Source organism: Elephantulus edwardii, unplaced genomic scaffold (genome assembly GCF_000299155.1).
Source record: "Elephantulus edwardii isolate Elephantulus edwardi_28Jun2011 unplaced genomic scaffold, EleEdw1.0 scaffold00001, whole genome shotgun sequence".
Lineage (NCBI taxonomy): Eukaryota > Metazoa > Chordata > Mammalia > Macroscelidea > Macroscelididae > Elephantulus > Elephantulus edwardii.
In genome coordinates, this window is record NW_006399751.1 from 149,437 (window position 1) to 177,176 (window position 27,740).

Genomic DNA, 27,740 nt, shown 5'->3' on the forward strand with positions numbered 1-27,740 from the left:
AAAGTAATTTTAAAAAAATTTAAAAAATTTTAAAAAGTTATTAACTGGTGCGATTGTGGGTAACATTCCCTTCATTTCAAAGAAAGAGCTACTTTTTATTATTATTATTATTTTGTGTGTTTTGTCAAATTGGCTTTGACTGGTACAGGAGGAGATTGCCCCTCCTTCTCCAGCAGAGCATCTGGTAGATTTGAACCACATACCTCTGGGATGACAGTGCAGCTTCTTGCCACTCTACCACCAGACCTCCCTCAGCAGCCCAACTCTTTTTTTTTTTATTAATTTATTTTATGTGTGTACCGTCAAATTGGATCTGACTGGTACAGGAGGCGATTGTTCCTCCTTCTTTAGCAGAGCATCTGGTGGATTTGAACTGTGTACCTCTGGGATTGCAGCGCAATTTCCTGACACTAGGCCACCAGAGCTTGCCAGCACCCAAATCTTAACTCATTGTATTATCAGGGCTCCTGTACCAAGAATTTTAGATTAACAGAAGAAATAGGAAAGACAGTCCAGAGCTTCCGAAGGTCCCACCTCAGTTTCCCATGGTATTCTGAGGTACCTTTTGCACAGTGAAGTAATGTTGATATATTGTTATGAACCTAAGTCATACTTCCTTCACATTGCCTCAGATTTAACCTAATGCCATTTGTCTGCCTGTGTTGCAGTATGTTAAATTTAGTTGTCTGCCTTATTTATACTTTTTTTTTCTTTTTTAAATTTAGTTTGTTTATTTTTCATTTCAATGAACATCTACAGAGATTTTGGGATTCCATTCATTCATTGTTGCACCCTTCTCCCCGCACGAACCCCTCCCCCCCTTATTTATACTTTTCTTGGTTGTGATGGTTCCTCAAATTTAGCTTGTTGGGATGACTCCTTTGACAGTCTTGAGGAATGCTGGCTGGGTTTTTTGTAAGCCGACCCTCAAGGAGCGTTTGTTTTTCTTGGGATTACACTGGGATTCTGCATTTAGTGGATCACATAGATTCCCGCCGATTCCTTCTTAGATGGTCTACTTAGGATGGTGGCTGTGCTGAAGCTGAAGCTCTTTGCCTGGAGGGGCTCTTTGATTACACAGTTAGTGATTCACATTTTCAAATCCATTCCTTGAAATTGAAAAGGAGGCTTCTCAGCGGCTGCCCTCTGCTGCCCTGGGGCTTGATGATTTCTCAGTTGCACATGCCTACAACTCTACCTCGTGGGCAAAAATGAAGGCCTGGCTTCTGCTTCAGAACACAAACAAACATACAAACAACCCAACCCGCAAAAAACCAATTAGGAAATTGTTTAGCCGAAAGAAAAGTTATGACTACTTGGCCGCGTGTATATTTTTTTTTCTGGCGAAATGCAACTTTGCTCCCTGCTTTTCTAGTTTCACTTAAGATTCATCTTAAACCATGATGTAGGTGCGTGAGGGAAGCCGTGGGTCAGTAGATCTGTGTCTTGTGGAAGTGACCGTTTCAGGTGCAGATTCTGGAAATGACTTGTCCCCTAGAAAATATCATGTGATGATGCAGTGATGAGTGGAGGAAGAGCATAATATAGCAGAGAGCTGAACGGTTGACAGATAAAATGTCTGCATCAGGATCCAGGTTAACCGTTTGGAGACAGTCAGTCTGCATTAGGATTCAAGATGCACTTTTTGGGATCTTGGGCGATTCTTTAACCTTCCTAAGCTTTTCTTTTGGGCCTTCATCCATTAAGATGAGAATAATAACCCCAGAGACACACACACACACACCCCGCCTCCCACACTGGTTTGGTGATCCGCTAAGAGGAGACAGGACCCTGTATAGTCCTACTCATGGCTCTGACTTATTGCAGGGAAAGGATCTTATCCCAGTCAGCCAAGACAAGAGAGATGTGCAGGAAATCCAGAGGAAAGCAGGGGCAGCCTTCTTCAGAAAGCCCTCTCTCAGCGAAGACACTCAAACCTAACTCGTAGTGGGACAGAGCAGACCTCCCCGTGGGTTTCCACGGCTGGAAATCTTTATGGCATGAAGCTACTACGTTCCTTTCTCCTGTGGGTTTGAACCACTGACTTTTCAGTTAGCTGCCAAATTCTTTAGCCAGGTCACCACTGGGGCTTCTTTTTTTTATTTATTTTATTATTATTTTGTGTGTCTGTGTACCGTCAAATCAGATCTGACTGGTACAGGAGGAGATTGTCCCTCCTTTCCCAGTAGAGCATCTGGTGGATTCTGGTGGATTCGAAACATGTGCCTCTGGGATTGCAGTGCAGCTTCTTGCCACTAGGCCACCAGAGCTCCCCCACTGGGGCTTCTTGAAGTTATTCAAGATGCACATGGCCTGTGCATTGTCTAATTGTCACAACACACATGATGTGTATCTACTACAGGAGCTCTTTAGAGGCTCAGTGCCCAGGGGTTTTAATGGGGACTGGTTACCCAGGCATCCTCTGAGTGGAGGTACCCAAATTTCAGACTCCCAGAGGGAAGTAAGTGGATGCCTTGTACAAATGGTTTAGGCATAGTGAGCCCCTCTTATCAGTTGGGCCAAGGTGGGAACACTCCCAAAAGGGAGCACTGGTGGCCTAGTGGTATGAAACTGGGCAGCAATCTCAAAGTCACATGGTTCAAACCCGCTAGTTGGTCTATGGGTGGTATACAACAAGACACTAGCCAAGTGCCAAAGATAGCCATTCACTTTGTCTCCTTATTTTATAGGATATGGGAGGATCCAACGAGATGATCAGGTAGAAGGCGTAACACAGAATTCAGCATATGTTAACTGAGCTCAGTGGCTGTACCTTACTAATACATGAGACACTTGGGTCAAGGAAGCCACCCTCTTGGCCCAACAACATTTTTAATAGACTCTCAAATTGCAGAGGACCTTTATAGGAGATGTCTAGTCTCTCCTCTTTTTTTTACAAATGAGAAACCTGAGACTTGGAAGGATTAATGGTTTACCCAGTGATGCCCGTTTTAATTCGTGGGTGAGGATGCACGTTTTAAAGGGAGAGATTTCCGGAGGAGCGCTCATTGTGCCAAGCATGCGAACCAGAAGCCGAGGCTGATAACCTCTAATAAGTGCTAGTTAAGGGCTATTCAGAAGCAGCCGTTGCTGCAGTGCCCGTCTCTTAATTTAGATAGATTGAATCTTGCTATTTGAAATGGTGTGATCCTTGGTTTCCATTGATGAAAGCTGATAATGCACATATCATAGTCATTGCCCGGGCTGGTGACAGACTGATATTAGGGGAGCTGACCCAGGCCTGATTTGCATTGATTGGCTGCTTCCACTCTGCCTCGTCTGGAAGAATGAACAGGGCAGAACGCTTTCATTTTTCAGAACAGCTCTTTCCAGTTCAGCCAGGACTGAGAGAGGAAGCGTGGATGTCTGTGGTAGTCATTTCAAACGAGCCAACCAACCCTAGACTTTGTTCCGTAGACTGCAAAGGTCTCCATAGAGAAGGCCTCCATTGCACTGAATCAGGGTAGAGTCCTAAGAGGAGATGGTAGGAATTCTTCCCAGAGAGGTCAACTTTATTAAAAAAAAAAAAAGGGTTTGTGCTAAAATGTAGCTATTAATCCAGAAAAGATTTACAATCAATCTCTGAACTCATTGTCATTTGATTATAAAGTGTTGTACTTGTGTCTCTTTAAAACAATGAAAATGTTACAGTATAAGTTGTTTTGGTTTTTTAACAGTTAACTGTACTGAGATAGCAAAATACCTTGCAGTTCATCTATGTAAAACATACAATTCAGTGGTTTTGGTGAATTTACAGTTGGGGAGCTTTTACTACAGTTATTTTTAGGATTTTTTTTTTCATCATCTCGAGAAAAAAAATCTGTACTCATTAGGTGTCACCCCCAAAACACTCCATTTCCTCTAGACTTATCCCCAAAATCCTCACTCCCATTAAGTTGATTCCAACTCATGCTGACTTTCCACTGCATTTACATGGTTGTAGGAGCGCTCTGGTGGCTTAATGATAAGGAATTGCACCACCAACCCAAGGGCACATGGTTCGAATCTAACAGTTGCTCCTTGAGAGAGAGATATGGGGCAGTTTCTTCTCTTGTGATTTTTACTGCCTCTGAAAACCCGTTGGAAGGATCAGCGTCGGCGGGGTCGATTCAGACTCGATGGTACTCAACACCCACATCCTGATGGGAGGAGACTGTCCATCTTCTCCTGGAGCATCTGGTAGGTTCAAACTGCCAACCTTTTTTTTTTTTCTTTCTTTTTTCTTAAATTAATTTTAATGAAAGTTTACAGAGACTTAGGATTTCCAGTCATTCATTGATGCACTTTTCTCCCTGCCCACCCCCTCTCCCCCAAATCACTCCTCTCCTTGAAAAGAAAAAGAAAAACTCTTTCATTGTTATGCAATCCCTCCCCGCAAGTTCATTCCACGATGCAGCCTTCATTCTGGACTTCGGTAATGACAAGAATACCCATTCATATATCCCTTTTAAACAGATCTTTCTCTTATCTGTTTTAATGAAGTATACATCATTCCTCCCTTCCTTTTCTGTCTTCCCTCAACCCTGATGTCAGTCCTTATGCAGTATTTGTCCTTTTGTGACTGAGCTATTTCACTCAGCATAATGTCCTCCAGGGTCATCCATTTTGCTTAATATTTCATGAGTTCCTTGTTTTTGAATGCTGCATAGTATTCCATTGTGTGAATATACCAGTGCTCCTCTATCCATTCGTTTGTGGGTGGGCACTTGGGTTGTTTCTAGCTCTTTGCTATTGCAAACAAAGCCGCAATAAACATGACTGGAAGAGATCTCCTATGGAGCAGCTGGTAAATTTGAACTGTGTGCTTTTGGGTTTTCTTTTTTTTTTTCTATAATTATATTTTATTAGAACAAAGAAATCTGTAACTGGCTGTGATCAATTAGTTGCGGCCTCCACTGCACTCGGACCAGCCTAATTATATTTTATTAATTTTCATAAACATTTACAGAGATTTTGGGCTTCCACTCATTCATTGTTGCACTATTCTCTCTACCCTCCTCCCAGTTTGTTCTTGTCCAAATGCCACAGTGCTTGTCAAAGCCAGTTCTGATTAATCTTCTTTGTCAGTGTATCCTTTGCCATTCCCTATCACTCCTCCCTGAGAGAGACTTCACCCTGAGTCATAAGGAAAAGGGGACGGCGTATTCTCTTAGCTACTTCCTGCTGAAAAGGGACGCTGTGGGTTTCAGGGTGAAGATCTTCTCTCACTACTCTAAAGGGCCCCTTTGGCAGTAGGAAACACATAGACTATTATGGAGATTGATTTTGGAATTCAGATGCACTCTTATTGATTGTGCTTGGCTGTACATGTACATATCCTTGAAGATGTATCAGGGGGGTGTTGCAACCTAGAAGACACAAATTTGACTAACAAGTTATAAGTACATGAGTCCAAAAATTATGGAAAAGTAAAAGAAAAGATTCTTTCATTGTTTTACAAACCCTCCCCCAGGTCCCCTCCACCATGTAGCCCTCGCTCTAGTCTCCTGTGATGACAGAAATACCCAGTTACATCTCTCTTTTAAACGATTCTCTCCCTCCTCTGTTTCAGTGCAGTATACATTATTGAACCCTTCTTACTCAGTCTCTCCCCAACCCCAAGGACAGTCCCATTCTACAACAGTGGCATCATGTAATATTTGTCCTTTTGTGACTGGGATATTTCACTCAGCATAATGTTCTCCAGAGTCAACCATTTTGAATGATATTGCATGAGTTCCTTGTTTTTTAATGCAGCATAGTATTCCATTGTGCGAATATACCACAGCTTCTCTAGCCATTCGTTTGTTGATGGGCACTTAGGTTGTTTCCAACTCCTTGCTATTGTGAACAAAGCTGCAGTAAACATGGGTGTGCATATATCTGCTTGGATGTCAGCTATGGTCTCTTCAGGGTATATTCCCAGTAGTGGAATTTCTGGGTCAAATGGTATCTCTATTTGCAACTTTTTGAGAAAGCGCCATACTGCTTTCCACAGGGTTGCACCATTTTACACTCCCACCAACAGTGAATCAGGGTTCCAGTTTCTCCACAACCTCGCCAGCATTTGTTGCTTGCCAAACTGCCAACCTTTTGGTTGACAATCCAACACATAACACTCTACACCACCAGACTTAGGCAACCTCTAATTTCTCTGTCTGTATCGTTCAATCTTAGAGAAGGTATGTGTGTACCAAGGGCCCAGAGTCCAAGCCTTTAAACTGAAATCTGAGCACAATTTTTAGATGTATGAGAACAATAACCGGAAAGAGAAAACTTATGGGGTGAAGACCTGGAACAGGAGGTTTAGGAGAGCTGTAATGAGTCCTTCCAGGAGCGTGATGAGGAGAGTGACAGGCGTTCCAAGCCCCTGGGTTGGTGGCCGTCTTTGAGCCAGGGGCCGCTGTTTCTGATTCTGCGGACTCGAGATTTGCTTGCTATGCAATGTACTCGCTACTCTTGTATTTTAGAGGGAGATTACGTTTCTAGCAGAGCGTTGACCCATAATTTTTCCCACTTTGGTTATCTCTCAAGTCCATTTACAGTTTACAAATTTGGTTCTGTTGTGATTTTTTTTTTCTTTCTTGGCCAAGCTGAACCAGGAAGAACAAGTTTGAACGCTGGCCAGATCTTGGCAGCTGTTTTAGGATTCTGCCTACTACAGACACTCTAGGAAGATTCCACTCCCTCTGGTGTGAGGTGTTCATTTTTCCCTCTTACCTGTCATTGATCTGTAAATTGCACAGGCGAAGACTTCTGGAAATGACAACTCATTTCCCTGACTGACTTTCCCACTGAGCTTTTCTCTACACATGACGTTAGTGCAGCAAAGGATGAATATGAATCACTTTGCAGCCTCCAGGAAGAATTCTCTGGCTTCTTGTCCCCAGCGTTTCCCAGGATGTGTTTCTTACAGATATACACGTGTAGAAACCCATGATCAACAGCACCAAGGGCACGGGGCAGAGTTTGTTTGCCTTTGTAATTGTGGCAGGAAGTACAGAGTGAATTCTTTCTTGACAGCCTCTTGGAAAATATTTAGAGAGCATTGTTGGGTTAGTTTTTTGTCTTCACTTTATTTTAATGTTGAGACTATACACAGTAAAACATAGACCAATCCAACACGAGTTTCAGCATGTAAAATTCAGTGATATGAAGTTCTTTCAGGCATATAGTGTTCTCACTCGCTCTCTCTCTGAGTTGTTCTTCCTCGGTTAACATAAACTCACTGCCTTTTCTTTTTTATTGATTTTAATGAAAGTTTACAGAGACTTTGGATTTCCATTCATTCATTGTTGGCATTTTCCCCCCTGCTGACTCCTCCACCCCAACTCACTGCCTTTTAATGTTGAACTTTGTTGTCACTGAATAAAAGTACTAACTACCTTGTGGTAATACCATGAAGAGACAGCGAGATTTGAACTTGTTTAATTAGGAGAATTAAGGAGTGTCCTTGACCATGATTCAAAATCAGCCCCAGTCTTTCTCCTGGAGACTCAGTGTAGTCTTTTGGATATTGAACATTGGGTTTCAAAAAAAATGCTGCACCCTAGGATGTGGGGGGACCTGGGACATGAGAACTGATAAAATGTGCTAGAAATTTCAGATTGAATGTGAACTGGACATCTCTGTGAGAAATTGGATGATGCGGGGCTGGTATTTGCGTATTACTATCATATGCCCTTTGGAAAGGCCTGTGCATATGTTTGTTGTGTGTATGTGTATGAATATGGAAAAGGCTCTGGGCTAAATTTTGCTTGTGCCCAGTAGTAGCTGCTGCTGCCTGTGTCTAAGCCGGGCAGATTCCCTGCGGCCTCTGAGATGGATATTTAGTCTAGAATGTAATAGCTTGGTTGTGTGTGTCTTGGTCTTAGAGGAATGTGTGTGTGTGTGTGCGCGCACGCACGCACGTGTTTGTTTGACAGATAACAGCTGCATTCTTGTCAACAGAAAGGAACCTTGACAGTGTAGTGCATTGCATGTAGAGCTGGAAACAGGAAGGTCTGGGATTCAAATTCATTATCAAGGGAGAAGGGTGGGCAGTCCTGTCATGTAAAGATCTGCGCCTTTGGAGACCTGATAGAGGGTCACTCGGAGCTGTAATCAATTTGTAGGCGATGCTGTGGTCTTGGATTATGGTGAATGATGAGTGTGAGATTTGGATGGGAACTGTGAGAGGGTAGAAAGTATGAATGAATTAAAAGTATCCATTAATTAGTAGCTGACTAAGGAGTGATAACTGTTAGTCCAAGATGCCCTGGGAGATGGGAAGAGAAAAGGTGACAAGTGACTGACCTCGTCCCTCTGGCTTGGGCTTGCTTTGCTTGCAGCACTGAATCTGTGTTCTTTGTGACAGGCGACGGCCATGTCTGTGGACTGTCTTGGGCAGCATGCAGTGCTTTCTGGGTAAGTGAGCTTTCAGAGTTCCTCTGCCATGATTTCTGGGAACAAATTGCAAATCAAGAGGATTCTGGGGAAATGGAAAATATTCTCATATTTAAGGATTATAGTCATGGGGTTTAGCACTGATAACCTCAGGGGTATGTGTGGGGATTATTTGCAGTTTATTTTTGTCTCTGCCCTAATAGCAGTAAAAATCCTGGGAAATGTCAGTGACTGGTGGTTTGATCTTAGAATTTTGATTTTCTGTTCATTGCACGGCCTCCTGAGAAAGATGCAGCGTGGTATGATCCGAGAGGGAGTCAGGGTGGAGGGACCTGGGTTCTGCTTTAGCAATACCACCAATCAGGTGCCTGTGGAGTTCCACTTTCTCATGAAGGTAGAATCACCTGACAACTGTAGTGCTTCCTGGATCAAGAATTGTATCAATTTGACTGTTAGGAGCATTTGCCACTAACCCTGACACAGCCCTAGGATGATGAACTCAATGGTCAGGGCCCTGCTTTCCTTTCATATAACTCAGTTGTCCTCCTACCTCCCAAGTTCAACTGTACTTTGTATTCACTTAGTTGCTTGTGAATCCAGTTACAAGTAAATTAATATTTTTATTTTCAATTGACCTTTTACAAATGCATATGGTAAACACTTAAATAGATAAAAAGAAGATTATCCAGTGAAAATGAAAAGTCAGTTTCCATCTTAGGCTTGACCCCCTCCCCAGAGACACACACTGTTAACCATTTTCTTATTTTATGCTGGGAGCAGGAAGAAAAATTGGTGTGTCACTTTTCTGCCTCTGGGCTCCTTCCTTTCTTATTATTTTTTCCCATTTTCATTGTGGTGAAGTATATATAACAGCCTTTGTCGTTTTAGCCATTTTTTGGTGCACAGTTCAGGGGCATTCAGTATGCTCACCACATGCAGCCATGACCACTGTCCACTTCCAGATTTCTGTATCACTTCTGACAGAAATTCAGTGCTTCTTACAAAATAACTTCCTATTCACTGCTCCCCACTCTACCCCAGTAAGCAAGGAGAAACTCTGGTCTCTGTGCCTTTGCCTTTTCTGGTTATTTCATGTCCAAGGAATGATATAATATTTATCCTTTTGTGTCTGACTTATTTTACACAGCATAATGTTTTCAAGATTCATCCATATCACAGCATCTGTCACAACATCAATTCTTTTTATGGTAAATAATATTCTAATATGGACAAAATGTATATATATGTACATATACACATATACATACGTACTATTGTTATGTTATCACATCAGAAACAACTCATAGCTGATATTCCAGCTGGTTTTCAGAGGCTGAAAATGGCCTAGAAGGAGATTGCCTCTGTATATACATTTACACACACACGCACACACACACACACTATTGTTGTTACATGCCATTAAGTCATTCAGAACCAACTCGTAACTGACCCTCCACTGGGCTTTCAGAGGTTGTAAATCACATAGGAGGTGATCACCTGTCTCTTTTCACCGAAACAGCTGGTGGATTCAAACCACTTACCTTGGGTTGGCAGTGCAATTCCTTACCCACTAGGCCATCAGAGCTCCATGTATACAAGCAGCTGGTGGATTCAAACTGTTTACATTTGGTTTGGCAGTACAGCTCCTTACCAATTAGGCTGTCAGAGCTCGTTCTTTCTCTCTCGCGCGCGTGCGAGAGAGCATGGTGCTGAGTGGTTAAGTGCTCAGAGGTCAGTGACTCGAATCCATCAGCCACTCTCTACACAAGAAAGATTTGTCAGTCTACCATAAAGATTTATGACTTGGTAGTTCTGTTCTGCAGGGTCCCTAGGAATGGGGCTTGGCAGTGAGTTTGGTTTTGGGTTTGGTGTAGATATGCCATCTTTTGCTTATCCATTCATCTTGATGGACATTTGAGTTGATTTGACCTTTTCTCTGTTGTCAGTACTGCCGCAGTGAATATTGGTATACCACTTTAATCTCTTTCGCTCCTATAACTAAGAATGAGATTACTGGGTCAAATGGTAGTTGTGTTACCTTTTTTATCAGTTCATACGGTTTGTATAGGGCCTACACCAGTTTATAATCTTAGTAATAATGGATGAATGTTCCACTTTCTCTACGTCTTAGTCAATGATTTGTTATTATTTGATAACATCCATCTTAACAGGGTAAAGCAGGATTTCATGATAGTTTTGATTTGCATTTTCCTCACCACTGAGGGCTGATAGGCAACATTGTAATAGGTAGAGAAAAGATTGAAACTGTCAGTGATTTCATCTTAGCTTGGCTTCACAGTCAATATCCTTACTCCCAGCAATCAGGAGATGAGAAGAGGTATTGCATTGGGAAAGTGAGCTACCAGAGACCTCTCCAAAATATCGAGGAGCAATGATGACAGTTTGAAGACTAAGGTGTGCCTGTTTCAGGCCATGGTCTTCTTAATTACTTGCTGTGCATCTCAGCTGTACAATGAATAAGGATGACAGAAAAAGAATTGATACCTTTGAGCTGTGGTGTTAGAGAAGAGTACCAAATATCCCATGGATGCCAGAAGAGCAAACAGAAATGTCTTGGATGAAGTACAGACAAAGTGCTCCTTGGGGGCAAGGATGGTGAAGCTTTGTCTCACATACTTTGGACATTTTGTTAGGAAGGCTTATTCTTTGGGAAGGGACCTCATGTTTGGAAAAGTCAAGAGTCAGTGAAAGAGAGGAAGACCTTCAGCCACATGGATTGACACCGTGGCTCGAGCAATGGCTGTAAGAATGTCAGAGATGATGAGGGTGGCACAGGATAGGACAGAGGTTAAACCTGCTGTTCATAGGGTCACTTTACTTGAAGACATCTAACAAGAACAACAGTGACTAATGAAACAATTATGCATCTTTTCTTTTTATTTTTTTTTCTTTCTTATTTTTGTGTGCGTGTACCGTCAAATCAGATCTGACTGGTACAGGAGGAGATTGTCCCTCCTTCCCCGGCAGAACATCTGGTGCATTCGAACCGTGCACCTCTGGGATTGTAGTTGCAGTTCCTTGCCACTAGGCCACCAGAGCTCCCCTTTTCCGTATGCTTCTTGACCATTTTTGTGTCTTCTTTGGTGAAGTATCTCTTCACCTATTTTTTATTGGAAGGGTATTTTTGTTGCTTTCAAGTTGTAGCTGTAGAAGTTCTTTAAAGTTTGCATACGGAACACTTAAATGGTTCTCAGATATTTTCTCTCAATTTATAGAATATCTCTTCACTCTGCTCATAAAGTGCTTTCATGCACCAAGGTTCTTACTTTTGATGAAGTAATTTATTTATCTTAAGTTGCACACAGTTTTGGTCTTATGTCTACATCCCTTGGCATTCTGAGCTCAAAGCTCTCCTTTTTATTTTTTTTTAATATAGAATTAAAAAAAATATTTATAGTAAAATGTGTAGTATACTAACCTTAAATGAACAGTTCACCTACTTTTTATGTACCAATGTGACCATCATTCAGAGTAAAATAGAGATGATATTTTAGTACATTGGGAGTCCCTTTCAGTCTGGAAATCTCTGTTTTATAGTTTGGAGAAATTTTCCTCTATTATGTCTTTGAATAGGGAACTCTAGTGGCCTCATGATAAGGAATTGGGCTCTCAGCTCAAAGGCAGGTGGTTAGGATCCACTCACTGCTCTGTAAGAGAAAGATGGGCTGTTTCCTCCTGTGTGATTTACAGCTTCAGAAAACGCCCTGGTTAGTTAGCTGTCAGTCAGTTCAGCCTTGACAGCAGTGAGTGTGAGTTTGTTTTTGATAATTTCCTTCGCTCCATTTTCTTTCCCATTTGTTCTGGAACTTCTCTTAATTGACATTGGATGTCCTGCATGAATTCTCTTCTGACTTTTTTTCTTGGTTTTGCATTCAAACTGTTTTCAACTTGAATTTCCAATCCTTTCAGCAGGTCTTTAATTTCAACTATTACTTTAACCTCAAAGATCTCTTTCTCATCCTTAACATCACCTTTTGTTACCTCTGGCAGCTGACTTTCCTTTCCTCTGCATTATCTCTGCTGCCTGTGTGTCCTTTTTGTCCTTTTGGTTGTGTTGATGTCTGTTTCTCAGGTTTCCTCTGATGACTGATGTCCATCATTTCTCTATTAATATAAAGCGACTGAAGCCTTTTTTTTTAATTTTTATTTTATTTTATTACTTTTCTGTGCGTGTACCGTCAAATCAGATCTGACTGGTACAGGAGGACATTGTCCCTCCTTCCCCGGCAGAGCATCTGGTGGATTTGAACCGTGCGCCTCTGGGATTGTAGTTGCAGCTCCTTACCACTAGGCCACCAGAGCTCCCCTTGAAGCCTTTTTATGTGGACTGATGGTGGGCATCACTGCAAGGGGACCACATGGAAACTAGACCCTTCTGGTGGGGGAGCCCAAATGTAATTATCTTGAGGATTTTGTTGTGGTTGGTTTGCGCTTTTTGGGTTTTTTTTTTGGTTGTTGTTGTTTTTTTCTCGTTTGGACTGAAAAGATCCTTTCTTATTTCTCTCCTGAGAGGCATGGTCCGTTCTCTTTGAAGAATAAAAGCCTAGCCTTGACAGGGCCAAGTAGGGGAGACTTAAGGACCACACAGCTCTCAGCATGCCCCTGGTTTGTCTTCTTTACTGGGTCTCTGTCCAGTGTGTCTCTGATGAGCAGGGCCCACTTGCTCCATGACTCAAGAGGGTGACAAAAATCCCTCCTCGGAGGGAGCCCCCTTGTTTTGTTTTTCCAGCCCAATCCTTTGCTTTGCCTCCTGTCCCCATGCTGCCTGAACTCCGGTGGCCGAGTCACTTGCTTCCCCATCAGTTCCATCTGCAAGCACTGGGCTTTACTTTCTACCTTGGATCAATTACCACTTGTCCATCTGCTTTTCATTTCCTTTCCCATTTTCTTTTCCTTTGAGGGTTCCTTTCTCCCCCTCCACCACTTTTATTTTAGTGGGGCTTCAAGGGGGAATGCGGCTAAGCACATATGTTCTACCAGCCATGTTTATTTTGAAGTGCCCACTTTGCGCTTTTTACATACGCACTTTAATCTCTTTCAAATCCCCTCTTGATCCACTCCCTAAACATATAGCTCTTAACCCTGTGGTGCTTTTCTTACTAATGGGAAGATGTCAGCTTGCCTGCCCCAGGATCATGGGATTCCCTTCACAGGCGCCTAAGAGGCCAGAGGTCTTTTTTTCTGCACTGACTTTGTTAGCAGCCTGAGAGTCTGTGAAATTAACCTGTGTTTTCCTCTTCTCTTGTAACCACCCCTGTTTGGGGTTTCTGTTATCTGTTCTCACGCAAGAGTTTTACATGACATTTTGACTTTCCATTTCCTTGCTTTTGAGGTACGGTTACCCGTATTTTGACTCAAATAAATTGCACTCCTTCTATCTTTCTTTGTGCTCCCCTTACCTTCGGGAGTATTTTCCTAAACGCCTGTATGCAGTTCTTTCCCTTTTTTAAATAATATGTTGCTGTGGTGGTGTGATGGATTTTTTTTTTAAAGTCAGCATTACGTGTTTGCAAGAAAGCCCCCCAAGGGAAGAGAGCACTTGGCAAACAGAGGATGTGAGTTTTTAATTTTTTTTTTTTTGGCACAGAAACACCTAACATTGAACATCCTTATTTTAATGTGTCAATATTGCTTGACACTATGGTACTTCGTGTGTTATTTTAATTATTATAACTACTTTTTCCTGATGATTATTTCTCCTTGTGGTCAGTTTCATTTAATTCCCTTTACCAGGCAGTTGAATTGCAAAGAAATTGGAGATTTTTCACTAGGTTCTTTGGCTAAATGAAGAGCGGTGTGTTTGAATTCACACGTTTATCAGTTGCTCACTACATGAAAAGACCCCAGTCTGGTGACACAGGGCTTAACAAAGATAGTGTGACATCGTCCGCACTCCAGTCATGCATTGGTTCCAGACCGGCGCCTTAATATATCAGTAGTTTTGCTGTAGAGCTGAGTGCTGGCAGTGAAAAGCAGTCCATGCAATGGGGGGTCCTGTGGAGGCAGGGATGGGGGGTGTCGGAAGAGGCTGAGGCAGGGAGTTGAAGCTGAAGGTGGGAAGAGGTTAGAATTCTCACAGCAGAGCGTGTTAGGGAAGACAGTCTGTGCAGTAGCCTCATAAAGGACTTATGAGCCTCGTTTGCCTCACAGCCACCATGACTCTTGTCCCTTGTATGCCTTTCAGAGGAGAGATGTATCTGGATTTTTATTTTTTTTTTAGCACCACTTGCAGACTCTGTGCAATTCCGAATGGACTTTTCCATCTTCATGCTAATATTGTATGTGTTTTTGTTGTCCCAGCCGCCGATTCCTGTACATCGTTAATCTAGATGCCCCTTTTGAAGGACACCGCAAGATCTCTCGCCAGAGCAAATGGGACATCGGCGCCGTGCAGTGGAATCCCCATGACAGCTTCGCACACTACTTCGCGGCTTCGGTGAGCTCGTTTTGGGATGCAAGGGAAGGCACTGGGCTGGCCTGAGCTGGCAGATCTTTTTATTTTTCTTACCTGCCATGTGCTGTCGAATTGGATCTGACAGGCACCAGAAGACATTGCCCTCCTTCTCCAGTGGAGAAGCATCTGGTGGATTTGAACCATGCGCTTTTGGGTGGCAGATCTTTTAAGTGGAGAAAAGAGAACTAAGCTTCGCTTCTTAGGAAAGAAGTTTGAATGGTTCTAAAAGAAAGGTGGAGGCAAATAGCAGATTTATTTTTTTTCTCTATAATTATATTTTATTAATTTTCATAAACATTTACAGAGATTCTGGGCTTCCACTCATTCATTGCTGCACCACTCTCTCCACCCTCCTCCCAGTTTGTTCTTGTCCAAATGCCACAGTGCTTGTCAAAGCCAGTTCTGATTAATCTTCTTTGTCAGTGTATCCTTTGCCATTCCCTATCACTCCTCCCTGAGAGAGACTTCACCCTGAGTCATAAGGAAAAGGGGACGGCGTATTCTCTTAGCTACTTACTGCTGAAAAGGGACGCTGTGGGTTTCAGGGTGAAGATCTTCTCTCACTACTCTAAAGGGCCCCTTTGGCAGTAGGAAACACATAGACTATTATGGAGATTGATTTTGGAATTCAGATGCACTCTTATTGATTGTGCTTGGCTGTACATGTACGTATCCTTGAAGATGTCAAATCGCAGATTTAAATAAATATGTATATGGCTTCTTGGAGACAAGGATTCTGAGGCTCCGTCTAACGTACTTTGGACATGTTGTAAGGAGGGACCGGTCCTTGGAGAAGGACATCATGCTTGGGAGGGTGGAGGACAGCGCAGGAGGGGAAGGCCCTCTATGAGGTGGATTGATTCAGTGACTGGGGTGATCGGGATGGGAGTGTCAGAGGCAGTGTGATTGGTACAGAACAGAGCAGAGTTTAGGGCTGTTGTACATGAGGTCACTAGGAGTCGCAAACGACTCGACGCCACATAACAACAACAACAACAGTATGTTGTTATTATGTGCTGTAGAGTTGGAACCAGCTCAGAGCTGACCCTGTAGCCTGTTTTCAGAGGGTAGACTGCCTTTGGGTTGGAAGGGTAGCTTCTTACCACTGGGCCACCAGATGTAAATAAATGTTTGCCAATCTCCTGGGTTATCAGACCTTGTATTTTTAAAGAATGAATCCAGGTGATGAGAGGAAGCAGGTAGATTCTTCCTTTTCTCTAGCCTTTTTTTTTTAAGAAAAACATAATCTTCTAATCCACCAGATGCTGTGCTGGAGAAGGAGGGACAATCTCCTCCTGTACCAGTCAGATCTGTTTTGACAGTACGCACACAAAAAATAATTAAAAAAAAAGGAAAATATAATCTTCTAAAAATGACCTTAAGTTTTTAAAAAAATTTTTTTTTGTTTTATTTCATTATTTTTTGTGTGTACTCTTATTAGAGGAGGGTGGGGGGACCTTTCTTTTGCTCCTACTCGTATACTGGAAGCTTTTCTAAAATTTTTTTATTTTAGAATAAATAGTAATGATAGATTCATTATAAAGTTACAGCCCAGAAGGGATGGACCTTCCTTCTCAAAAGGCGATAAAGGAAAAGGCCCGAGAGCTAATTTTAATCCTGTCCTTTTCACAAGAGGTCCTGACTGATGGTGCAGTGGTTAAAGCACTCTGTCGTTAACAGAAAGGTCAGCAGTTTGAAGCCACCAGTCATCCTGTGGGAGAAAGATGTGATTGGCAGTCTGCTCCTGTAAAGATTGCAGCCTTCAAAACCCAATAGTTCTGCCTGTCTACAGAACTGAGTATGAGTAGGAATAGATTAGGTGGCAATAGGTTCTCATTGTCATTGACTCCTTATTTACTTAGAGCTGGAGACTGATGATACTTCAAAATAAAAATGCCATAACTTTATACATCCGTCTGTATCTGAGCTAAAATGAAAGTCTGTCAATTAAGACTATCATATATCATTTCTCATACTCATAGCCATTGAATCTGCTTCCTTAGTTTTATTGTTGGTAGTTATATGAATTCATAATTCTGAAAAACAATTTTTTCTGTATTACAAAATAGAGCCGATAAGTAAATAATGTTAATGTTGCTCAGAACCAAGCATTTTCTTCTTTTAATTGGTGAAATGTATACGACAGAATGAATGAAGGCCATTTTCATCTTTATTTATGGGTGTGATTCAGTGACATAGTGACACTCACCATGTCGTTCAGGAATCACTACAGTCCGCTGCCAAGGTTTTTTGTCACTTTTATCAGAAACTTGGTGTCCCTTCAGATAGGTTGTTTCTGAATTAAATATTTTCAATGAAAGTCTACAAATCGCACTGGCTTTCTAGTCATTCATTCATAGGTACTTTGCTTTAATGTAATTTATTGTAATCTCTGACCAGCCCCCTATTGTATATTGCCTTTTGATGATAATTTCCTCCATCCCCCACCAACCTCCTTTCTTCTCTTTCTCCTTGCTGGCTAGCTAGAACAGACTTGAGGCTGACCCCTCAGCGAGTTTCTGAGACTGTAAATCACATGGGATGCAATTCCCCATCCTTCTTCTATGGAGCCTTTGGTGGATTTGAACTGCAGAAGAGGTTCAGTGTTACTACCAATGGACTTTGGCCCCAGAGTTCCCTGTTGTGATATTTTTTACCCTCCCCCCTTCCCCATCTCTTTCTGCTTAGATGGTTAAGTAGATGTCAAGGGGCCTTGTCTAATTTTATCTTGTAGGACAGCTTTTTGGTGGTATTTCCTTCTTTCTCTGTATTGACATTTTAAGAAATATGGTTCATGAACTGTAGACATTTTAATAGTGGGAAAAGTGAACTGAAAACACCTATAAGTGGTGCATTTAAAATCCGTTTGCTAGGATTATTAGCAGACTAGTTACATAGAAGGCAGAAGTCAATAGTGTCCCAAATGTTTGCTCTGCTGTCCTGCTCTGTGGTTTCTGACTTCACCTGTTCCTCCTTCGTTCTCTTCCCTACTCCTCTTTGTCCCTTGGGTTTGGTGGTTCACTGGAAGGTCTCCCAGAAACTCACACTCATCAGGGAAATGACTTACACGACTGCGGGTGCTGCAGGCCGGGTTTGTAGAGACTGGTGAGCGGTAGGTCAGGATCCTGCAGACTGACACCTGTAGTGCAGCCGGATGCCGTGTCCAAGGAGAGTGAGCTTCCCAGAAGAGTGGGGGCACTGAGCTCATATAAGCCTCGAGTAGGGTGGGGCCTGTATCATACCGTAATCTTACCTCTTTAATGCAATAAATACTTTACACAAAAAAAGTTAACCAATAGCTACGAAAGCCATTTTGAACAATAAACAACTGACACCACAGGTGTCAAGACAAGAGACAGAGTTACGTGTAGAGCGTAGAGGAGGTTCCTCCTGTGGCTCAGGACGCCCATAGCTCACTGCTCCCCTGAGCATCTCTGGCTTCCATTCAGCTGTAACTGTTTCAGGAGAGGCAGTTTTGTTTTTTTTTTTAGAAAAGTCACTCAAGGAGAGGCAGTTTTAAATAGACAGCCGCCTTCCTTGCTGTTTTACAAAGTCCTACATGTACCTGGTTCGAGCTAATCTTGGTTATCTGATGACTTCTTTTCAAACTTCAACCTGTAAGATGTTTAGCATACTCGTTCCTTCCTATCAGTCTTCTTTTTTCAATCTTGAGCATCTCTTCTCACCTGCATGTTATAATACTTGTTGGTTTGGTTTTGTTTGTTGTTTCCTCCAGAGTAACCAGCGGGTTGACCTTTATAAGTGGCAAGACGGCAATGGGGAAGTTGGCACAACCTTACAAGGCCATACGCGAGTCATCAGGTAGGCACCAGCACCCACAGCTCCTTGGTCCGTCATTTATCATTGGCTTTCGGGTTAGAGAGCACACTGCTGTGTTCAGTGCTAAGCCTTCTGCTCAGAGATCTCCAGGCCCATGGTGGACGCCATCACTCTGTCCCAGATCCTGGGGGCCACCTCTCCATGGGCTTAGTGTGGCTCTGCTGCACTGGCCTTGCCTGTGAGAGCCTCACATTCACTGAATGATGACTTTCACAGGGCAGCACAAACAGCATTTAGGAACCAGCCTCTGTGCACCTATCAGCCTTGGTCTAGAAATTATTAAATAAAACCCAATCCAGAGAGGAAGATTAGATGTGATCTTTACTGGAGGAGGGAAAGGATGCGTTGCCAGCCAAATGCTTCTGTCCACCGTAGTGGTGCCCCAGAATCCACGGGGCACCAGAAAGCAGACCTGCACCCTTTCTCCTGCAGCTGTGACCTGGCACATAAAGCTACTACATCACAGTTGCTGTTTGAATGCAGACTTACTTCCTACTCGTGGTCTTCCACTTGGCTTCCAGAACATTCCTTGGCCCATTCTTTCCCTCAGCCACAGTTTTTTAGTAGGGAAAACTCATTCTAGGGAGGAGCAGCAGGGTGCGGGAGTACTGAAGCCAATCTGGAAGGAGATGGGGAAGGTTGGGCTTAGAGTTTATGGTAACTCTTCTGTGTAGTATCTGCTTTTCTAGCAATGTGGGTGAGTATAAGGAGGGCCAAGGCCAAAACCAGTTAGGTGCATCAGTTTGCCATCATGTGGAGAGACGTTGGGTTACTCAAGGCCTCTGTAGTTTGATAGCTCAGAGATCACTCTGTGTGCTTGCTTTTCTTTTCTTTTTTTTTTTGCTGTTTATTTCTGTGGGTTAAATTGAAATGCTCCGTCTGGTGGCCTAGTGGCACGAGGCTGCACTGTAATCCCAGAGGTATGCGGTTCAAATCCACCAGATGCTCTGCTGGAGAAAGAGGGACAATCTCATCCTGTACCAGTCAGATCTGATTTGATGGTACACATAAAATAATACAATAAAAAAAAAATTGAAATGCTTCATTTCTTTTTTTTTGGAGTAGTCAGTCAGATATCTGGGGACTACGGGGGGAGAAAACCTGAAAGGCTCCTTCAGGGATCAATTAAAACGCATTTGTTCCCACAGGTCTTTGGAGATGCCCCTCGCCTGTTTAGTGTCTCCCTGAAGCCGCCCAGGCTCCGTGCACTAGTGCTCTGGAACCCGCCTCTAACTTATTTGATTTTCTTTATGTCTTCCCCCCCCCCCATTATTCAGATAATACTTTATTCATTTTGTAATATGCATAAGACATTCCAGTATGTTACCCTTGTACAAGTGAGGGGGAAAAAAATTAAGTGTAACACTTCTAGACCAGTATGGCCACTAATTACTGTAGAGTGCCACCTCAACATGGTACAAATGGGATACTTTTTCCAAAGTTGACAGCATAGCTAAAGTTTCCAGACATTCAGATTACACACACACCCCTCCAATTGCAGTGTTCTCTTTATTTTGCATGTTTCTCTTATGTTCCTAGTGATTTGGACTGGGCCGTGTTCGAGCCAGATCTGCTGGTTACCAGCTCCGTGGACACCTACATCTACATTTGGGATATCAAGTAAGAACGATTGAGAGACAAGAGCCCTTTGTCATAGGATGGTTGAGGACTTTGTTCCAGAGCTCAGGGACCTTACAGATTTAGTTTTCCCTAGAAGCAGGCTTTGAGACAAAGATTGGGGCAGATACATCATTTAGGAAGTGAAAGAAATGCCGGAAAGAGATTGGAGAAGAGAAGGAGGATCAAGGCTCCCCATGAAGTGAAGGACAGTGAAGGGAGATGTACAGAGGGTGAGGGGCAGCGTTTGATTGTTGACCTTTCTATTGCAGGGACACCAGGAAGCCCACTGTGGCTCTGTCTGCCGTAGGTGAGTGTCTCAGCCCGAATGTGACTTCCGCCGTCCCCACTCCCACTTCTCAGGCACCCCCTGGCTTGCTAGATGATTAGCTGCATGCTTCAAGGGCCTGCTGATGTAGGGCTTTGAGTGCGGGGATGGGGGGATTTATTTCAGATTCCAAGGAGAGGAGTCAGGTTGTTTGTTTTATAAACTTTGCTCATGGCAAATGTCTATGAAAATAGAAGAAAATGAACTGTAATAGCCATCATCCACCTTCAACAGCTGTTAGCGCACAGCCAGTCTTAGTTCCTCTGTATCTCTGCCCACTGCCCTGCCCCCGTGAGATGATCTGGAAGCAAATTACAGATAACACGTTTTATCAAAAGATATTAATAAACATATATGTATTTTTAAGGTAAAAAGTAAAGATAGATTTATTAGAAAGTTACATCCCAAAAAAAGTGCATCTCCCTCCTCGAAAGGAAATATGGTGGAGTGGCCACCTAGAATATGTATTTTTTAAATGAGTTAAGAGTCCTTAAAAATAACCCTACTGCCATTAAAATAGGGAGCTCTGGTGGCCTAGTTGTAAGAAACTGCTCTGCAATCCCAAAAGCACGTGGTTTGAATCCGCCAGGTACTCTGCAGGAAGATGGGCAGTGTCTTCCTGTGTGATTTACTGCCTCTGAAAACCTGCTGAAGGGTCAGCACAACAGTCGGTTCCACCTCATCCACAACCACCCACCACCATTAAAATACCAGTGAATCCAAACCCCACCGCTGCCAGGTCAGTTCTGACTCAGGAACCTTTAGGACAGAGCAGAACTTCCCTCAAGGGTTTCTGTGAGTACAGACCTTTACAAACTCAGACTGCCCTATGTTTCTCCTGCAGAGCAGCTCTTGAAGTCAAACTGCCAATCTTTTGGTTGGCAGTTGAGTGCTTTATCCACCACATCACTGGAACTCTTTAAAAATATTAACAAGAGTTTCTTAATAATCATATAGCAGTTAATTCACTTTTCCCGAAGAGACTCATAATTTCTTTAAAAACCAATTTTAATCAATATTCAAATGAAGTCTATAATTGCAAGTAGCTAATCAATTTCTCTCTCTTTTTTTAAATAGGTAAAGTTTCACCCCCCTTTTATTTTATGGTGAATCATCATGAGTTTTTGGTGGTTGTTGTGTACCATGCAGTCAAACCCGACCCATAGTTGACCCTCCTGCAGGCTGAGCAGCTGGTGGATTTGAACTGTGTGTCTTCAAGACTACAGTGCAGCTTCTTACCTCTAGACCACCAAAGCTCCCTTGTGGTTTACATCTTTGATGATGATGATGATGAGGAGGAGGAGTGTGTACCGTCAAATCAGATCTGACTGGTACAGGAGGAGATTGTCCCTCCTTCTCCAGCGGAGCATCTTGGGGATTCAAACCGCGTACCTCTAGGATTGCAGAGCAGCTTCTTGTCACTAGGCCACCAGCGCTCCACGGTTTACTTTTTAAAGAAACCCAGTTGTCTGTGATTTTCCTAAGATGTGGTTTATGCTCTTCATGTTCTATGTTGTTGTTGTTAGGTGTGGTCGAGTCGTAGATGACTCGTAGCGACTTTATAAACGAATGGCCTGAGCACTGTTCGTACATAGCATTTCCGGAGGCAAGCCATTTAGGAAGTGGATGCCGCTCCTGCTTCCAGGCTTGTTTTAGTCGGGAAGCTCCAGCCAGCACTGCCCACCATGGGTACCTGTTACCACGTTTGGCACATCACTTTCACAGTGTTCAGCATCACAGCAACCATGAGTTCCCTCTGTACAGCAACGCACAGACCAGTGCTGTACCTCCTAGAGGAATGCTTGACAGGAAAACAGTTGTTTAATATTAAAGAACTGAGTCTCAGAAATGACCTTCTGACCTATGTGTTAGCATTGCTTCCCTTCATTGAGTGCTTTTTTTGGAATTGGCATTTCCCACCACTATGCAAGAGCAGATTTTGGGTATAGAACTGGTGTAATTTACGGTGATGAAGCCCAATAAATATTGTTCTTTGAAACCTTCAGCAAAATATACAGTCTGTCTCTTAAATGTTGCTGCTTCGTACTACCCACCACCCTAAAATATCAGAGTACACGTGTGATGGTTGCTCTGAAATGTTTTCACGGTTCTCCTTTTCCCCTGCATCTCTTTCTTGAATGCTTTTTAGCATCAAAGCTGTAGCCAGCAGCTGCAGCATCAGCCCTGTGAGGTCAGGGACCGTGTCTCTCTGTTCAGTGCTGTGGACCAGGGTCAGCCTTTGTGTCTCACCAGAGGAGGCGCTCTGTATGGGGAGTCAGTACCCATGTGGCTGTGCTGAGGGCTCAAAAATCCTGGCGACCTGATCCCCCTTTTCTCGGAACTCTGGTGGCGTGGAGCATTCTGTGTTGAGCTGCTTAACCATGTCTGCTACTTCCTGCCGAGCTGTGCATCCCCACTGGGAGGGAACGTGGGACTTTGTCCCCTAAGTTAGAGTGTTTTCCTTAATTAAGAGACCCCGAGCCTCTCCCATGTGTGACTTTGTGTTCTGGCTTCTCTTCTTGTGAACTTTAGTGGTGGAGGCGGCTCATTCCTGGAAGCCTGGGGGATCCTGAGCCTGTGCAGCTCGAACTCGTTCCCCTCCCTGAGGGTGAGCCTCCCTCTGGTGCCGGTGGCTTTGAGGTTCCAGCTTTCTTCTCTGGGTTTCCTTTGCAGCGGGTGCCTCTCAGGTCAAATGGAATAAAAAGAATGCGAACTGCCTTGCCACCAGTCATGATGGGGACGTACGGATATGGGACAAGCGGGTAAGTGATCTTGTCCCCTCACCCCACCCTGACCCAGACTGGTCTTTGGCCCCTGCAGGAGAGTGTGAAGATGTGAGTGTCAGGATTGGTGCCCCGTATGGCATGCTGAACTTGGTGCCAGGTGACATTTGCTTCCCGTCCCACTTAGTATTGAACGAGAGTAGGGAAGGGATCCGTGGTTAAGGGCATGAACGGGGCCTAATCCAAGAGTCTCCGTGTTGCTGCCTCCTCATTGTAACATCTGGTAAACCACTCTAACTTCACTCAGCCTCCGTCTCCTCATCTTCAGAATAAAGATGATAGTACCAGCTATTGAGATCAAACTCTGGTCACAGATACTGTTCTAGAATGGTCAGCAGGCTTCTGATCCCTGGACCAGATTGCACTGTGAACTGTGTTCTAGGATCAGCGTTATCCTGAATGTTCCTATATCAGTTATGGATGCAGGCTGCTCCCTAGGCCCAAATTCCCCATGAAGTCTAGATGTCCCATCAGCCGAGTAGCCCGTGGAGTGTACACATTCTCTCCATCAGTCCAGGGACCTGAGAGACATGAAGCAGTGTGGGGTCCTAGGCAGCTGTTGGTGTGGAAAGGCTGTTGGAAATTAGGCATGCTGCCGCCCAGAGGATAGGAACACAGGCCGGGAAAGGGCCTCCTCGCTCTTCCTGCTGGAAGACTTGGGTCATGACGTCTGTAAGATCTGGACGTAATACTGCTTCCTGCTTTGAAACCCAAGGCTAGGGGTCCTTAGCCTTTCTCTGGAACTGATGCTGGAGGGGCTCCGGTGAAGTCCCAGCCTTGCTTCCTTATCTCCCAGCAGACAGGATGTCAAACAACACAATGCAGAGGGGTGGAGAAGCCAGGCAAGGGCTGTATGTGCTAGACCAGGCGTCCAGGGCCTCCTGGGAACTTGGTGCTGGTTGGAGCCCTTTGCAGCTCTTCAGTGAGAAAATGATTTTATAAATAGAAATTGGAACAGACACATCTTTGGAGGATTGGTTTTTTCCTTCTGTCTCACTATGGTTATAGATTTTTTCCTCCATCCCCCTGTTTTGTTTTTCAAATTGTCACCAACATAACACTCTAATATTGATTTAAATGAAATGTTTGGTTAATTAGTGCTTGTGTATTTGCACCCTGCTTCTATACACGATTATATGTATAATTTATTTTAATATTACTGAAGATACATCTTTCCCATTTGGGGTGTTTTCTGTATTTTGTTAATATTCTGAATAACACCAAGATGAGCCTTTTTAAAAGATACCTTTTACTGTGATTTGGGTGAAAGTTGATAGGGCAAATTGATTTTCTATTCAACAGTCCATACACATTTTTTTGGTGACATTGTAAATTTGCATTCTTTTGGGGGGGAAAGGAGGAGGGCCAGCACAAGAAAGGAAAACCCTCAATGAGATGGGTAAGTGACTAGGTATGGGTGTAGGTGTGTCAGAGATAATAAGGTTGGCTCAGGATAGAGCAGGGTTCAGAGCTGCTGTACACAGGGTCACTTTGAGTCAACTTGGTGACATATAACCACAGCAACAAAAGAAAACCTTTTATTTATCTCTGGATAAATATTCCATCCCCCCCCCCAAAGCATCATGGTATTTCATGTGTTCACCAGGGATGACAGTGCAGCCTCACAGATGGAGAGGATGATGTAGATAGACCTTTCAATTTGATAAGTTTAAAAATCTCTTGTTTGAATGTGCACCCCTGAACTTTCCTTTTGAGTTTGTTCATTTCACACAGACCTGATCCCTGGTGTTTTCTGGTGTGGTGTGACGTCCATTCCGTCTGAGGATCCTAGTTCTGGATTGCCTTTACCATGGGTAGCCTCGGCCTCAGGAGAGAGGTCGGGTTTGCTGCTTGCACGTCAGTCCTCCTTCCTATGTGTCTGTGTGGACGCAGAACAGATATTGTACTCTGTGGTGCCCAAGGGTGAGAAACACCAGCTCGTCTCCTTCCTGCAGCTGAGGACGAGTCTGGCTCTCAGGCCCCGTTACAGAGCACGGTGGCAGGAGAGCAGAATAAACCACACGCTGTGGTTTTGTTTGTCTTAAACCAAACCAAACGGAGTGCTCTCTTGTCTTCTTCACCATCATGGTGACAGATGCCACTTCCCATCCTTGTTGTATTATTTCTTAAGACTTTCAGGAGCAAGAGATTCTTGGTCAAGGAACAAAAGTGGAATCACTCCACTCCTAAGTGGTTTTGAATGGAAACTGGTAGTAAAATTAGGTACAGAACACAAAAAAGTAACGCACAAAGATAAGGCATTGTTGTTGGTGGTGGTCGTTATGTTGTTATGTCAAGTTGCCTGTGATGCATAGCGACCCTGTGCACAGCAGCTCTGAACTGTCCCGAGCTAGTCTTACAAATTCCAACACACCAATCCCCATTCCCCTAGTTACTGTATCAACCCATCTCGTCTGGGGTCTTCCTCTTTTCTGAGCTGTCCCTCCATCTTTCCGAGCATGATGTCCTTCTCTAAGGACTGGTCTCTCCTGGCCACACACATGCTCAAAGTATGTGAGATGGAGCGTTAACCACCATAAGTAATTACATTGATCAATGACAGTGTTAGCTAGCAAAATGTCTATGAATGACTATGTGAAAAACTAGTATGATTTGTAAGCCTTTACTCACTTGAAAATCTGTTAGGGAAAAAAATGAGGGACAGCTCCAAGAGGGGCCGTTGGAGCAGAACGAAGCTGAGCCTATAGGAGCCACCCCAGTGACAACACACTTGCCACGTAGGTTCATGACGTTCTCCTGCTCCCTACTCACCAGCGTGCTGCCATGTCCGGTTTAAAGTTTTTGTCACTCTGATGAGTTGGACATGTATTAGAAAATGTTTAGTTTCTTCCTCTGTTTTTATGCTTCTGCAACAAAAGATTGACCAACTCACAAGTACCTGGGTCTTTTGGTTTGATGAAAAAAGGAAAAGCAAGTTTCAGAAGTGATGGTAAAGACCACATCTGGTAGTGGTCATGTCCTCCCTCAGTCTGTGTCGACTGGACACGGTGGACACTCTGTGGGTTCTTTGTGAACAGCACTGCTCACTGAGCCCCGATCTCTCCCAGAAACCCAGCACAGCGGTGGAGTATCTCGCAGCTCACCTCTCCAAAATCCACGGCCTTGACTGGCACCCGGACAGTGAGCACGTCCTTGCTACCTCCAGCCAGGACAACTCCGTCAAGGTGGGTGCCACCAGGGGGGCGGCTGGGGAGCAGTGATTCGGCGGCAGCAGGGATGGGTGAGAGAAAGCACCTCTTCTGGGAAGAAAGTTCCAGTGTGTTTCAGGGGTGCACATACTTCGGGGGGGTGGGCACGTCAGCCTGGTACGTATGTAGCCTAGTATGTATGCAGACTGTGTATGTGACTTGGGTGCGCTTGTTTGATAGAACTCTTAGACTTTGTTCAGATTTTCTTCTTTTTGTGAGAGAAAGAGAGAGACAAACATTTAGAAAGGAAAGAAGTCAGCCCGCACAGGAATTGAAAGGAAATCAGATTTCAGAATGACATGCCACTAAAAAAACAACAGACAAATAAAGGAAAAAACTTCAAGTTGTTCAGTTTCCTGAGTTTATCATTCGTCGTCTGCATGGTGGACCAGTGGGGCTTTCCCCCCCACATAATTATTACATCTGCAAAAGCTGTGACACAGCTTCAGAAGAAGATTGCAAAAATCAGAGATAAAACTGTTTGCATGGAGATCCTCTAACTTACAGGAAATGCTCAGGGTTTCATTGTTGGGAACGCTGCTATTTTTGGGTTTATCTCCGAATGCCGCATGCCTTTTCGCTTGTCTTTTGTCTGAGGAGGGTGCTGTGCAGCTGTGTTCAGAGGCTGGCAAAGCCCAGGCTCCGCTTTGCTTGGTAATCCCTCCTCGTGGCCACTGCTCTGCCCCCGGGGACAAGGGTTTGACCACAGAGGTTGGGTTAGCAGTTTCGTGATTCAGCTTTGTTAGAATGGAATGTTCTGTTTTCTTGACCGTCAAGTAAGCTGTCATCTTTGTCTGGTTAGCAGAAGCTAGAATCATGTAACACGCTAATGCTTGAAAGTTAACTTGTGTCTGGAGGTTTGTGAATTCTCCAGGGCTGTAATTTATTTTTATGAGCCACTAATAGGTTTCTGTGCTTTGCTTGTTTGTATTGGATTAGGGGTTTTTGTTCGCCTTCCTGCTTACCCCCGGCCAAATTCCTCTCAGCTTGTCTTCCAAGTTCAGGATCCAGAAGCCATCCAGTTCGCCTCTGCTGCTTTCTTTGAGAGTCCCATGCTCTCCTTTTTTTTTTTTAACGTGTGTATCGTCAAATCAGATCTGACTGGTACAGGAGGAGATTGTCCC

General features: G+C 43.7%; 1 protein-coding gene across 1 annotated transcript in view; it reads left to right on the forward strand.

The window, feature by feature from the left end:
- WDR59 (WD repeat domain 59) overlaps nucleotides 1–27,740 on the forward strand; it is an 83,472-nt gene that overhangs the window by 4,514 nt on the left and 51,218 nt on the right. Inside the window, exons 2-8 of the mRNA XM_006878860.1 lie at nucleotides 8,336–8,385; nucleotides 14,686–14,821; nucleotides 18,576–18,661; nucleotides 20,219–20,299; nucleotides 20,569–20,606; nucleotides 23,298–23,386; nucleotides 26,476–26,592. Coding sequence (XP_006878922.1) covers nucleotides 8,336–8,385; nucleotides 14,686–14,821; nucleotides 18,576–18,661; nucleotides 20,219–20,299; nucleotides 20,569–20,606; nucleotides 23,298–23,386; nucleotides 26,476–26,592 — 597 coding nt within the window. The remainder of the gene's footprint in view (nucleotides 1–8,335; nucleotides 8,386–14,685; nucleotides 14,822–18,575; nucleotides 18,662–20,218; nucleotides 20,300–20,568; nucleotides 20,607–23,297; nucleotides 23,387–26,475; nucleotides 26,593–27,740) is intronic.